The sequence below is a fragment of the Protobothrops mucrosquamatus genome, unplaced genomic scaffold, assembly GCF_001527695.2.
Source record: "Protobothrops mucrosquamatus isolate PMUCROS unplaced genomic scaffold, P.Mucros_1.0 scaffold3404, whole genome shotgun sequence".
In the NCBI taxonomy this organism is placed as follows: domain Eukaryota; kingdom Metazoa; phylum Chordata; class Lepidosauria; order Squamata; family Viperidae; genus Protobothrops; species Protobothrops mucrosquamatus.
Window position 1 is genome coordinate 207,039 of NW_015389385.1, and position 14,576 is coordinate 221,614.

General features: G+C 41.8%; 1 protein-coding gene across 1 annotated transcript in view; it reads right to left on the bottom strand.

Moving 5' to 3' along the window:
* Nucleotides 1-14,576, bottom strand: part of ZFAT (zinc finger and AT-hook domain containing) — a 94,525-nt gene that overhangs the window by 44,963 nt on the left and 34,986 nt on the right. Inside the window, exons 6-7 of the mRNA XM_015826954.1 lie at nucleotides 11,173-11,346; nucleotides 7,462-7,550 (exon numbers count right to left, since the gene is read on the bottom strand). Of these exons, the coding sequence (XP_015682440.1) occupies nucleotides 7,462-7,550; nucleotides 11,173-11,346 (263 nt within the window). The remainder of the gene's footprint in view (nucleotides 1-7,461; nucleotides 7,551-11,172; nucleotides 11,347-14,576) is intronic.

Genomic DNA, 14,576 nt, shown 5'->3' on the forward strand with positions numbered 1-14,576 from the left:
CGCCAAAAAACGCCCGCCCGTCCACATCTCGCCGCGGGGTCCACCAGGGTCCACCAGGCCGTTAAATCCCCATCCACCTGCCATCCGCTCACAGGAGGGATCCGGAAGGTCTAACTCACCGAGTCCACATCTCGGCCGGTTCCACCCCCTTGCGAGGCCCCCATTTCCCGCTGCTGTCTCACGGAGCCGCCCGGAGTCGGTCCGCCATCTTCGGGCATGCGCAGTAATATGAGCAGGAATGCACCAGATGCAGAAATTGCTCACAAAAAAAATGGCATTTGTTCCAAGAAGTTTTAGGCTGCAGAACTGCACTTTCACAAAGCTTCAAAAAGCCAACAAATAAGAAAGCTCACATGTTTCCATTTTCAGTTAATGTATGCCGAATTTTTAATACAGTCGGCATCCAAGATTTATACTTAGAAGGCCTGGATCGATTTAAGCTTGTTCAATATGTGAAGATGAGTGTCATAATAACAAATTAGCGACTGAATATAGACCAGGGGTAGGCCACCTTGGCTCTTTTATGACTCGTGGACTTCAACTCCCAGAATTCCTGAGCCAGCATGGCTCAGCATGGAAACCTCTCCCTTTCTCCTCAGCATGGCTGGCTCAGGAATTCTGGGAGTTGAATGTCCAAGAGTCATAAAAGAGCCAAGGTGGCCTACCCCTGATATAGACTGTTATTGCTGTTGTTATTACTATTAGTATCATTCACTTCCTGCTTTTCTCCCAGAGCATTTTATCCCCATAATAATAACTCCGTAGATAAGTCGATCTGAAAAACAGTGACTAGCCCATAAATAACACAACTTCCTGTATAATTTTTATTTTTTGGGGGAAAAAAACCAACCCTAAATAAAACTTAAAAATAAAATATAGACATTTATCAGCAAATAACTATACCAGTGGTGGCGAACCTATGGCACGCGTGCCAGAGGCAGCACTCAGAACCTTCTTTGTGGGCACATGCGCCGTTGCCCCAGCCCCACCTCCCCCGCAGCCCCCTCCTCACCAGCAGCACCCCTGGAGGAGAGTCGCCCCCGAGCGCGGCCCACGCAGAGCAGCACAGCCAAGGACATGGCAGTCAGGCAGTGGGGACAAGACTCCACCCTCGTGGCCTGTCACCCGCAGTGGATGCTGTGGGGCGCAGGCGGAAGGCGTGGCTGCCATGGCACTGCTGGGCCGCCTGGGAAATCTGCAGCAGGCCGTGGAAGCGGTGGGTGGCCCTTCAGGTGGGTGAGGCGGGGGTGGAACGTGTGGGGTGGGGTGGAGCGGGCAGGGAGGGGAGCGGAGCAGGGGGCGGGGGCGGGTTTTGGGCACTCGGTCTCTAAAAGGTCCGCCATCACTGAACTATACCATCCAATATAATCTGAGCACAGATTACCATCAAAATGGAAAGACATGAAGCATCATGCAGCATTTCATGTCGGGTGGGATATAAGTGTTTGTGTTGTTTATCTAGACTAGAGCAAGTAAAAAGAAACTCAAAAACACCTTTTCCAGCAAGGGGTTTCTCCAGTTGGATCTTACTGCTGAAAAGAGTCTATCTCNTTTGAAAATATCCTCACTCCCTAACAGAATAAAGGTACTCGTTTCAGAGCTAATCCAGCTGAAATGAAATCTTATGCGTGGCAAAAATAATCACTTTGCAGAAATCAATTAGTGCAGATGTCCTACAAAATTCCCTGAGGAGGCCACAAATAAATCCAAGTTTGCTGATGGGAATACTGAACATGTTTTAACATTTCTAAAACATGACCTGGGCACACAAGAACTCTCAGTGTTAGACAGTCCTGTTCCCACATTACTAGTAAGGAACACAAGATGAACACGTAGTAGAAATCATAAGCTAAGAGGATTCCGGTATGGTTAAGCCCACTCTGGGACATCGCAATGGCACAGTGGTTAAGATGCTGGGCTTGTCGGCTGGAAAACTGATAGCCAGGTTTGAGACCCGAGCATCACTTGATGGGGTGAGCTACCCATCTTCACCCTAGCTCCTGCCCACCACCTAGTAATTTGAAAGCATGCAAACATGAGTAAATAAACAGGTACCACATGGTTAGAATGCAACACTAGTTAGAATGCAGAATTGCAGGATAATTCTGCCCACTGCCAGTTCAAGCCTGACCAACTCAAGGTTCACTCATCCTTCCAAGGTTGCTAAAACGAGGACCCAGATTATTGGGGGCAATACGCTGACTCTGTAAACTGCTTAAGGAGTGCTGTAAAGCAGGGGTCCCCAACCCCTGGTCTGCAGCCCGCTGCCGGGCTGTGTGTGCCCCCTTCAGAACTGGGCCATGGAAGTGGTGTGCACACTTGCATTTGTGAAAGTGACAAATGCATGAGTGTGAAACCATCCCCTCTGTTCCCTCTTCGCTGCCGGTCAACCGAGTTGGAAAAGTTGGAGACCGCTGCTATAAAGCATAATGTTGTAAAGCAGGGGTAGTCAACCTTGGCTCTTTTATGACTCGTGGACTTCAACTCCCAGAATTCCTGAGCCAGCTTAGCTGGCTCAGGAATTCTGGGAATTGAAGTCCACGAGTCATAAAAGAGCCAAGGTTGACTACCCCTGTTGTAAAGCATTATGAAGTGGTATATAAGTCCGAGTGCTATTGCTATTGTGACTACTTCAGTGGGAAGAGAACAGCACTCCGTGACATCATGCCGGTCACACGACCACAAAAATGCCTTCCGACAGTGCTTGGCTCAATGGCTTTTAAAATGGAGATGACTCTCTGAGGATTTTATTTTACCACCCCCATAGTTGGCAACGATTAGCGGAGTAAAATCCACAGGGACTCCTTTACCTTTTTTTTTACTTAAGGCCACTTTGAAACACTTTGATTTAATGTGCTTTCTGGAATGAAAACCGTGCCTTGCCAATTCCAGACAGTTTTGAAAGCTACTGAAGATCTGGATGTATCGCAATCTGGAAAGAATGCAGAGTATAGAGAAGAGCGATAAGAATGATTAGGGCAGTGGTGGCGAACCTATGGCATGGGTGCCAGAGGTGGCACTCAGAGCCCTCTCTGTGGGCCCGCGCGCCGTCGCCCCAGTCCTAGGCCTTCAGCTGGGTTTTATAAAACCTTTTCGCTTTAGGCCTCCGCTGCCGTGTACAAAAAAAAAAAAAGGTTCAATCAATCAGTCAATTTCAACTTCTCATGGGGAAAAAAAAAAGATCTTGCAAAGTTGGAACTGATGGATTGAACTTTTTAGTTCCACCCAGTCTGCCGTTACCACCGCAGCCACGCCCACCCAATGGACCATACCCACCCAATGGGCCACACCCACCCAATTTGGCCACACTCAGCCAATGGACCACACCCACCCGGCACCCGACGATGCATAAATGGGTTTTGGGTTGCAGTTTGGGCACTCGGTCTCTAAAAGGTTCGCCATCACTGGATTAGGGGATTGGAGGCTAAAACATACGAAGAACGGTTACAGGAACTGGGTATGTCTAGTCTAATGAAGAGAAGGACTAGGGGCAAGACAAGAAACAATGGATGGAAACTAACCAAGGAGAGAGGCAACCTAGAACTAAGGGAAATTTCCTAACGGTAAGAGCAGTCAACCAATGGAACAGCTTGCCTCCAGAAGTTGTGGGTGCTCCATCACTGGAGGCTTTCAAAAAGAGACTGGACAACCACGTATCTGAAATGGTATAGGGTCTCCTGCTTGAGCAGGGGGTTGGACTAGAAGACCTCCTAGGTCCCTTCCAAGTCTATTATTCTATTAGATCAAGGATGGGCAATTAATTTTTCCAAAGGGCCACCTGAGAAACTGGGACTGTTGTGTAGGGCTGAACCAATTTAATCTGATTTCAGGTCCTCAGACTCCATCTACTCAACTTCTCAGGTTGCTCCAAGCAAGGGCTGATCCACAGATACCAAAATGTGCTTTCTTCCCTCCCGTAGCCACCTGCCAACTGAGGGAACCAACTTGGCTTCTTCTTCTGCAGCACACTTACTTACATTTGATTTCAAATTTCCAAATGACCTCCCACGGGCAGGGGAGGGACGGTTAAAGGGCCAGATGGGGCACGGGGGTCATAAGATGCCCCAGTGAGATTGAGGATTGATTTTAAGACCAGCATGGAGATCTCTGCCCTATTGAGAATGAAATCTTATTAAATTTTGGGGGCCATTGTGCAATTTTTAATACGTGAGAAACAAGTGGAACCAAGTGGGACAGGAAGGAAAAGAACAGTAAGCATGAAAAAAGGTCAATCAATAAGAACAGAGCTGGAAGGGACTTTAGAGGTCTTCTAGTCCAGCCCCCTGCTCAAGCAGGACCCCCTATACCATTTCAGACAAGTGACTATACAGTCTCTTCTTAAAAACCTCCAGTGATAAGGTAAGCCAGCCAAGCCTAGAGTTAGGGGTTGTGAGAATCCAACATTATAGAGAAACTTCACTTTAATTGAGTTGCTAGAGCTCTGTCTGGGAGTATGGTTTATATAAAATATAATATCTAATTCCTTTAGATGGAGACTAAAAAAAATGTTGCTACAGAAAGAAGCAAGAGTGGAGGATTGTAAAAAAATATTTTTTTGAAAACAGTTTTATTTATTTAGTGTATGGCATCCACAGAGGTCATGTAATCACTAATATACAAAGTTAGTTTAAATAAAGTGTGATAGATAGATAGATAGATAGATAGATAGATAGATAGATAGATAGATAGATAGATAGATAGATAGATAGATAGATAGATAGATAGATAGATAGATAGATAGATGATAGATAGATAGAGTGGACAATATAAAATAGGAGATGATATATTAAATTAAAATAAAACCATAATAAAATCACCATAATATGGAGCCATAGAATTGCAATGGGATAGATGTTAGAATTCATAATTGAAAACAATTTAGGTAAGAGCACTGATGTAAGAAAGGTTTGGGATGAAAATAACATTTTTATTAGTGGTTATTAGTGTACAGGTAATCCTCAGCTTAAATCCCTAATGGAGCCTGCCCCTTATGGTTTTATGTCTTGATGGTCATATTGGGGAACAGCATTCTGCTCTGTTGAATGGCCACAAGATTATTCAATGGCTGACCCTGACCTGAGGTATTCTTTGTAGTAAGGTGCACTTAGAAATAAATTTTCCATCATACTGAAAAGACAGTAAAGATGTTTTCATTCTCTCAGGCATTTTAATCAATTAATGTTTAATGTTTAATCTATTAAATGTTTAATCCATTAAACATATTCGCTGCTTAGAAACGTATTAACTATGCCAGCTGTTGCTATAATCTTTTATGGTTGTGTACTTTAATTATTGTGTTTTAATGTTTTATTTAATTTTTCATAATTGTAGTTGGTGCCATTAACATGGTGTGACCTACCCCGGGAAACTTTGGGGTTTGAAGGAAAGCATATAAACATTTAAAATAAATAAGTAATAAGTAATAGATTATGAATGAAGTTTCCCTCAGACGCTGAAATTAGCAACCGAGGCCTTACCTTTTCCTTTGCTAAGAAATTTAAGTGATGACTGCAAACAAGGATCCTTTTGATAGTAGAAGCTACTCCACACTCTACTATTAATAGTTTATTTATCTCACCAGGAATATAGCTGTGATTCTGAATGGTGATTTAGAGATGCTTCTGATAGATCTATAAATATGTATATATGCATGCATTTCTTTGATGCAGTTTAATTTCATCTTGTGTAGCTTCGTAAAGGCACTTTAAAGTGTCACAGATCAGCTTGTGAGACCGACATTCCTTGATCTATTTACACCAGATTAAATAAACTGCCTTGTTACTGTCTGTTGCCTTCGTAAAAGTAGTTTTTGCTATGTTTTTCCCTCTCCAACATCCTCAGATTTGCTCCCAGCAAAATGAACAAGCAACTCAGTTTCTAACATTCCCAGTTAGAAGGTAGATGTGAAGATCTCAAGTGAACTTTTGGAGAACGGATATCAACCAAGGAAGATAGATTCTTTAAAAGAAATATCAAAAACTCTTAATTCCAGTATTTGCCCAATTTTGGAAAAATGAAAACCTACCATCGGACCAGATTACAATTTTGAAAATCCTAGATTGTGCAGAAATGGACAGATTAACGTTAGAGATGAAGGAGAAAGAAGATTCAATCTTTTATAAAACTTGGGGAAAATTTTATCAGTGGGTTGATACACGTTAGAATAAGAAGAGATTTTAGAGCTGAATTAGATTAAGTATTAAGGTTCATGATTGGAAATAGTTGTTATGCTATCAACTATGTTAATTATTTAAAGGAATATTAGTGTTTTACCAAATATCAGTTGTAACTATACCGATTTATTCTTATAAATGTCTAGTATTATATAAACAATAATATTCAATATGAAGACCCGGACGACAGCTTGTTCGCTGAATTATGTATTTACTATAGTTATCCACACCCTGTCCCCTTTATCCCGATTTTCCTGTACCTACTCCCGCACCTACCCCACCTTTTCCCTACCCATATAAAATCTAATAAAATATATTTAAAAAAACAACAACTCTTAATTCCATTAGATAGTAAAGATGGCTAATGACAATGCCTCAGTAAGTAGACAGAGGATCACAACTGGCAAAAGTGAGTTTGCTAATGCCATTCCACATGTTCTCTCTTACTTACTAAAGACATTTCTTGGATTTTGAAGTCTCAGAGTATTTCAGACTCTCCTGTATCATAGCCCGGATCCATTTTTATCTTTTTAAAATATAGAACATAATGTACAACTACTGTACAAGTAGTTCTCGACTTACGACCAGTTGTTTGGCGACTGTTCAGTGATACAACGGCCTCCCCTCAGCGGCATTTACAACCTGGTTCTGAAGTTCTGACAATCGCTTCTCCATAGTCGAGCATTTGGCAACCAGCCTACATTTAAGGCCATTTGCGGTCACATGACAACATTTTACGACTTTTTCCTGAAAACTGACATTTACTTCTGGGTTTTTGGTAAAAATGGCTTAGAGCGAACAATGGGTTTGCTTTATGACCATCCTGTTCACTGAACAACCACAACCACCGCAAAAAGGTATTAAAAACAGGTCTGGACAGATGGTGACCCACTTTACAATCATAAATCATAACGGGCAGGTCCATTACAGTCGTAAGTTGAGGACTCCCTGTATCAAAATGAAAGAATGTAAATTCCTATTTCGTTCCATCAGATTGGCTAAAAGTGAAAAGCACTCTTGCTACAGTTCCAGAATTGATTTAGAGCAGGGGGTCTTTCAAACTTGGCCCTTTTATGACTTGTGGACTTCAACTCCCAGAATTCCTCAGCCAGGCACGCCTGGCTGAGGAATTCTAGGAGCTGAAGTCCACAAGTCATAAAAAGGGCCGAGTTTGAAGACCCCCTGATTTAGAGGCTGTTAAATTGTGATCCTGAAACCTTGGGTTGTCGGGCATAGCAGCATCAACGAATCACATTTTACAAAACAAGACCAGTGGCAGGCTCCTTACTTTGAACGAAGCGTGTTGTTCCATGTGCCTTAGAAGCTGTGGCTTTTGGGCAGCGGTATAATCACACACCGTGCACTTGAACTGTTTTCCTGAAAGAGAAAGTGGAGAAATTCGGATCCAAATGGGGAAAGAATATAATAAACGGAAGTGAACTTTTGACTGTTGAGGAGCAATTTCTCTCAAGCATAAACAGTTGGTTGCCCAAAGAGGTCTCCATGAACTGAGAAACCTAAAGGATGAGTGAAAAAATTCTCAGCTCAACTGTGGCCGTAAATCAAGGTCTGCTTGTATACCGATAAAACAGGGAGGAAAGCATCTCCTATAAACCATGAAAGAAATAAATTCTTATAATCTATATAAATAAAAATGTAAATGTTCGTTTGTGCAAAATCTTAAATCTCCGAAAGTTCTTCACCGATTGCTTTGAAATTTGGACACAACGTTGCATTCGAATACGCGCGTGTTTTTATATACCTACTATTATATAGATGTCACACCTGCGACAGGTAAAAACATGCTTTTTTAAAAAAAAACAGCGCCATCTGTTGGACGTAAAAGCAACACATTGGCGTTTGCAATCACCATCAACAAAGCTCAGGGCCAATCTTTAGAATTGTGCGGTTTAGATCTAGACACGGATTGCTTCTCACATGGACAAGTATATGTTGCGTGTTCTAGAGTCGGCAAACCAGACAATCTCTATATCTGCACAGACAATGGAACAACAAAAAATATTGTATACCCACAAGCATTGTGAAATTAAACATATTAGAAACGTGCGCTTTCTCTTTTCTTTCTTTTCCATTTAACCAGACTGAGCCACAGCAACGCGTGGCCGGGTACAGCTAGTAATAATAATAAAGTTGGAAGGGACCTTGGAGGTCTTCTAGTCCAACCCCCTGCTTAGGCAGGAAACCCTATACCATTTCGGACAAATGGCTGTCCAATCTCTTCTTAAAAACTTCCAGTGTTGGAGCATTCACCACTTCTGGAGGCAGGTTGTTCCATTGATTAATTGTTCTAACTGTCAGGAAGTTTCTCCTTAGTTCTAGGTTGCTTTTCTCCTTGATTAGTTTCCATCCGTTGCTTCTTGTCCTGCCTTCAGGCGCTTTGGAGAATAACTTGACTCCCTCTTCGTTGTGGCAGCCCCTGAGATATTGGAACACTGCTATCATGTCCCCCCTCGTCCTTCTCTTCATTCTTGCATTAGTGGGATCAATTAAATCAACTTGATTTAATTGATTCCACTCATCTAAGAAATGAATTTTCCCACACCTACACTTTGAGCTGGAAACAAATTGACAAGAGGGAAATCAAAGAAATGGTTTGACTTGCTGATTGGAGGAGCTAGCCAGATGGTGATAAGCAACAGGGAGAAGGCTGGAACTGCTTAACTGTTATTTTACATACATCTTTTCATACCCAAAAAAATTGCTCTGATTTGTCAAAAGGTGCATTACAGGGGACAGCAGAGAAATGTAGGTCAAACTACAAGTCCACAAGTCATTGGTTTTCCACTGCATGGATACTTTTAATATTCTTCCCTCTGGCAAATATTTATTTGTTAAACTTTTCTGCCAAAAAAGTCCTCGACTGTATAGCATAGTGATGGCGAACCTATGGCACAGGTGCCAGAGGCGGCACTCAGAGCTCTCTCTGTGGGCACACGTGCCGTCGCCCCAGTCCTAGGCCTTCAGCTGGGTTTTATAAAACCTTTTCGCTTTAGGCCTCCGCCGTTGTGTACAAAAAATAAAAAGGTTCAATCAGTCAATTTCAACTTCTCAGGGGAAAAATAAAGATCTTGCAAAGTTGGAATTGATTGATTGAACTTTTTAGTCCCACCCAGTCTGCTGTTACCACCGCAGCCATGCCCACCCAATGGGCCACACCCACCCAATGGGCCACACCCACCCAGCACCCGACGATGCATAAATGGGTTTAGGGTTGCATTTTGGGCACTCGGTCTCTAAAAGGTTCGCCATCACTGGTATAGCAGCTTCCGTTACTAGTGTACACAAAGTACATTTGTCCTCTTCCCTCATCATTTTCAGCTTTTTTTTTTTTCAAAACAAGTCTTAGTGGTTTTAGTATTTAGAAAGCGTATATTAAACCCACACAGAGATCTGATCTACTCCCACTCTTCCTATAGAACCAAGATGGAGAAATGCTGTTTGAAATCCTTTCAGAAAGAGCTGTCAAAAACTTGAAAAAAATACCCCAAAGTGCAAGAGAAAAAAAGGCAGAGTTCCACTAATGTGAAGAAAACTAGTCCCTAAATTTGGAAGTGCTGCAAAAAGTTAGGAGCAGCTGATGCAGAAGATGACAGTTTTCCTGTAATACTAAAAAAAAATATGAAAAATCTGATGCTTAAATATTCTCTGTGCTTCTGAAGAAAGAAAAAGTCAGATTTTGATGGACATCACTGTTGCCATGAGCCATAATGAACTCAGGCAGTGAGGTTTTATGTTGGGACACTCTTCTGGCTCAGACTATTGAAGTGAGTGGTGGTAGACACCAATACGGGTTGTCCTTGACTTACAATAATAATTGAGCCTAGAATTATGGTGGTTATGTTGTGCCAGCCACTAAATGAATCGCCATGTGACTGCACCCGTTTTTATGACTTTTGCAGTCATTATTAAGCAAACTATGTGATTGTTCCTTTCCAAATCTGTACAACTATCATACAACCTGATCATATGACTGCAAGATGCTGCCAATGACTATAAACATGGCCGTGTTGCTAAGCACCCAAAATATGGTCACATGACTATGGAGGAGGAACCATTGGCATTTTGGAACCGGATCATAACTCCCTTTTTAATGATGATGATGATGATGATGATGATGATGATGTAGTTGGAAGGGACCTTGGAGGTCATCTAATCCAACCCCCTGCTCAGGCAGGAAACCCTGTACCATTTCGGACAAATGGCTGTCCAGTCTCTTCTTAAAAATTTCCAGTGTTGGAGCATTCACAGCTTCTGGAGGCAGATTGTTCCACTGGTTAATTGTTCTAACTGTCAGGAAGTTTCTCCTTAGTTCTAGGTTGCTTCTCTCTTTGGTTAGTTTCCATCCGTTGCTTCTTGTCCTGCCTTCAGGTGCTTTGGAGAATAACTTGACTCCCTCTTCTTTGGGGCAGCCCCTGAGATATTGGAACACTGCTATCATGTCCACCCTCGTCCTTCTCTTCATTAAACTAGACATACCCAATTCCAGCAACCGTTCCTTATATGTTTTAGCCTCCAGTCCCCTAATCATCTTTGTTGCTCTTCTCTGTACTCTTTCTAGAGTCTCAACATCTCTTTTACATCGTGGTGAAGAGAAGGGGGGACATAATGGCAGTGTTCCAAAGCGCCTGAAGGCAGGACAAGAAGCAACGGATGGAAACTAATCAAGGAGAGAAGCAACCTAGAACTAAGGAGAAACTTCCTGACAGTTAGAACAATTAACCAGTGGAACAACCTGCCTCCAGAAGCTGTGAATGCTCCAACACTGGAGATTTTTAAGAAGAGACTGGACAGCCATTTGTCCGAAATGGTATAGGGTTTCCTGCCTGAGCAGGGGGTTGGACTAGATGACCTCCAAGGTCCCTTCCAACTTTATTATTATTATTAAGGCCTGGATGGTCTCGTTTCACTCGCATCCTTCAATTACACCTTCATTTGCCATCTGGAACAATGTTTCCAAACCTTACCCAGAGCTACTCACCATCAGCAGTGTGAAGGAGCTTATGGCTTTTCAAGGTGCCTTTTGACTTGAACTTCTTCCCGCACCTGTCGCACAGGTGTGTCTTCTCAGTGCTGTGGCGGTTCATGTGAGCTTTGAGGTTGCTTTTGCTGCGAGTGGCGTATTCGCACAGAGAACATTTGAATGGCTTGATGCCTAATAGGGAGAGAAACCATTTTATGCAGTTGGTCTCTCCAACTTTATCAGGAGGAGATAACGTTTTCATTCCCCCAGACAGGTTGAGAATTTGGGGGTTGCATTTACAAGGTACGGGGAGGGGGACATCAAATTGGGGAGGGCTATTTTGGGACTTTATCTCTCCTTACAAAAACCAAATAAGCAAAACTGTGCTGTGGAACTCCATATTAGCGTATGTGTACGTACAGGGGCTGAGGTTTATAAGCCATGGATAAGATAGTGTTGCAACCACTACAGTATAAGACAAAATGGGAGGAAGAAAAATTCTGTTTGGGATTGTGCCAGAAGACAGAGAATTTATACCTGCTCATTTCACAACCTTGACATGTCTCAATCCTCTCCCGTTCATATCAACTGTTAATGATTCTGGAGTGATGCTTAATGGCTGGGTTTGCACAACATTCTAGAGCAGTGTTTCTCAACCTTGACAATTTTAAGGCATGTGGACTTCAACTCCCAGAATTCCACAGCCAGCATTGCTGGCTGTGGAATTCTGGGAGTTGAAGTCCACATGCCTTAAAATTGTCAAGGTTGAGAAACACTGTCTAGAGTTTTGTTACTTCAGCAAATAATACCCCAATCAAGGAAGTGCCAACAAACTAACAGTAAACGGCCCAAACAAAGAACCCCCAAGACCACTCCCACCAACACTGAGAGGGCAAGCCACTAGAATATAAAATGAAAGCAAACCTCACTCCCTACTAGTTCTGATGATGTTACCTAACTGGGTAATGAAATGTCTGTGAGAAAGCCACCAAGAGAGCACCAAGGACCCCACAGTTTAACCCTGAGCTGCAAATATTCTCTTCTATCAGCATCCTTGAGTAGGTTAAATGGTTCTGTGTGTCCTAACATCTAGGCCAGGGGTAGGCAACCTTGGCTCTTTTAGGACTCGTGGACTTCAACTCCCAGAATTCCTGAGCCAGCATGGCTCAGCTTGGAAACCTCTCCCTTTCCCCTCAGCATGGCTGGCTCAGCAATTCTGGGAGTTGAAGTCCACAAGTCATAAAAGAGCCAAGGTTGCCTAACCCTGGTCTAGGACTAGGTAACTTTGAGGAATCCATGGGATTTTATTTTTATTTCTCTAGCCCAGAGGTAGGCAACCTTGGCTCTTTTATGACTCGTGGACTCCAACTCCCAGAATTCCTGAGCCAGCCATGCTGAGGGGAAAGGGAGAGGTTTCCAAGCTGAGCCATGTTGGCTCAGGAATTCTGGGAGTTGAAGTCCACGAGTCATAAAAGAGCCAAGGTTGCCTACCCCTGGTCTAGACCATGAGTGTCAAACCTTTTGGCTTGCCTGGGTCACACATAAGATATATAATATAGTTAATGTATATGAATAACATAATGTTAAAAGTTTATGATCTTGTAGGGCTGCGTTACTAGCTGTCCAGGGCTGTGGCCTGTGAGCTGGAGGTTGGACATGCCTAATCTAGAGCATAACATAACAATCATGGCTTATTTTTCTGGACATAACTCATGTAAACACTGGAACTGGGAAGTTTTATTTTATTTTAATTCTGTCCCTTTCAGAGTCCCTTGTTCAGGTGGGCACTCACCTAAATTGGATAAATAAACAGATACTGTGTTTTGCTTCTCTAGGTTTAGGACTTAAGTGTTGTGCAAATCCAAGTCATTCTTTTTCTGGTTTACCCTTCTCTCTTACCTATCTCTTTTGCGCTGAGCTATAATCATAAGATTGCAAAATTCCTTGAATAAGAGTGCATTGTCTTGCGGTTTGTAGAGTGCCGTGCACTTTTATGGAGGGTGGGAGGAGGAGAAGTAATAGCACAGCACACTGAATTTTGTTGCCTTTTTTGTGCGGCCAGCAGCTTTGAAAATGTGTGAATATTAAAAAACTCCTTCGCAAATGGTAATATGCTAATTTAACATTTTCTTTCTAGGTACACATCAAGAAAGAATTACTTGCCGGAGTAACCCTGATTCATTAATTTAGCAATAAAAGAGATTCAACATATTGATTCCTGAATAACTGTGGACTTCAGCTGCTGAGGCAGAAAAATCACAAAACAAGTAGCCTGAATGAGATGAGGCACAAACAACTGATTTATACTAATTCCAAAATAGGGTAAAAGAAGGAGTTCTGGAAACCGATGTCATTACATACTAAAGCAATAAAATGGGGCTAGGGAAGACGTTGTATTATAAATACTATAAATGAGGAATGTGTTACACAACATCAACAATGGGAATTATAGATTAACCTTGTGCTACTGAGCTCTCTGCTAGATTTTGCATCAGCTCAGATAGCCTTTTAAACGATGTGGAAGTGTTGTTATAGTTAAATATGCTTGTATTTATTAGATGACACAACATGAATAAAAAAGTAAAACAAATTTGAGTTGATGATAGAGTTATCCAATGAACCCTGATGTGGAATACATCCCAAATTGTGCTTTGAATTCTCTCTGCTCCAATTGACTTTACGGCATTGATATCCTGCCTTTATTATTTTTATAAATAACTCAAGGCAATGAACATATCTAATGTAATGTATCTTCTTCCTCCTTCTGTGAAGTGGGTTAGGCTGAGAGAGAGATTGGCCCAAAATCACCCAGCTGGCTTTTATGGCTGAGGGAGGACTTGATATGATTTTGTTTATCTATTGGTGCTGAAGGAGGTCTTTCAGTAAAAAGGCTGAAATATGAACAGCTCATTGTATGCATTTGTATAAGAATACGCCATGTTTAAAGCATTTTGGATTAAGATATGGTGGAATATTCAAAATATTTTTAAGAAAAAGATAAAGTTTAAGCCGCAGATATTTTTTGTTGGGTATTATGGAAGATTTGGATGCAAAAGAAATGGAATTGATGTTGAACTTTATAACTGCTGCAAGATTATTAGTAGCTCAATATTGGAAAACGGAACGTTTACCTACCATAGAAGAATGGTCACTTAAAGTCTCGAATTTAGCAGAAATGGCCAAGATTTCCGCTTATATGAAGGATTACTCGCAAGAAAGATATATTTTGGTTTGGAGAAGATGGATAGATTATATTGAGCGTAAATATGGGACTAAAAAATATCATTTGGTTTTTGAGTGAATTTTAGAGTATTATTGTTGTATAAAGGCTAGAATATTTTATTTAGTATTATTTTTAATTATTAAAGTGTTGTTATTATTATTGTTTTTAATAATTGTATATCTGTTTAAAAGAGAGTTAA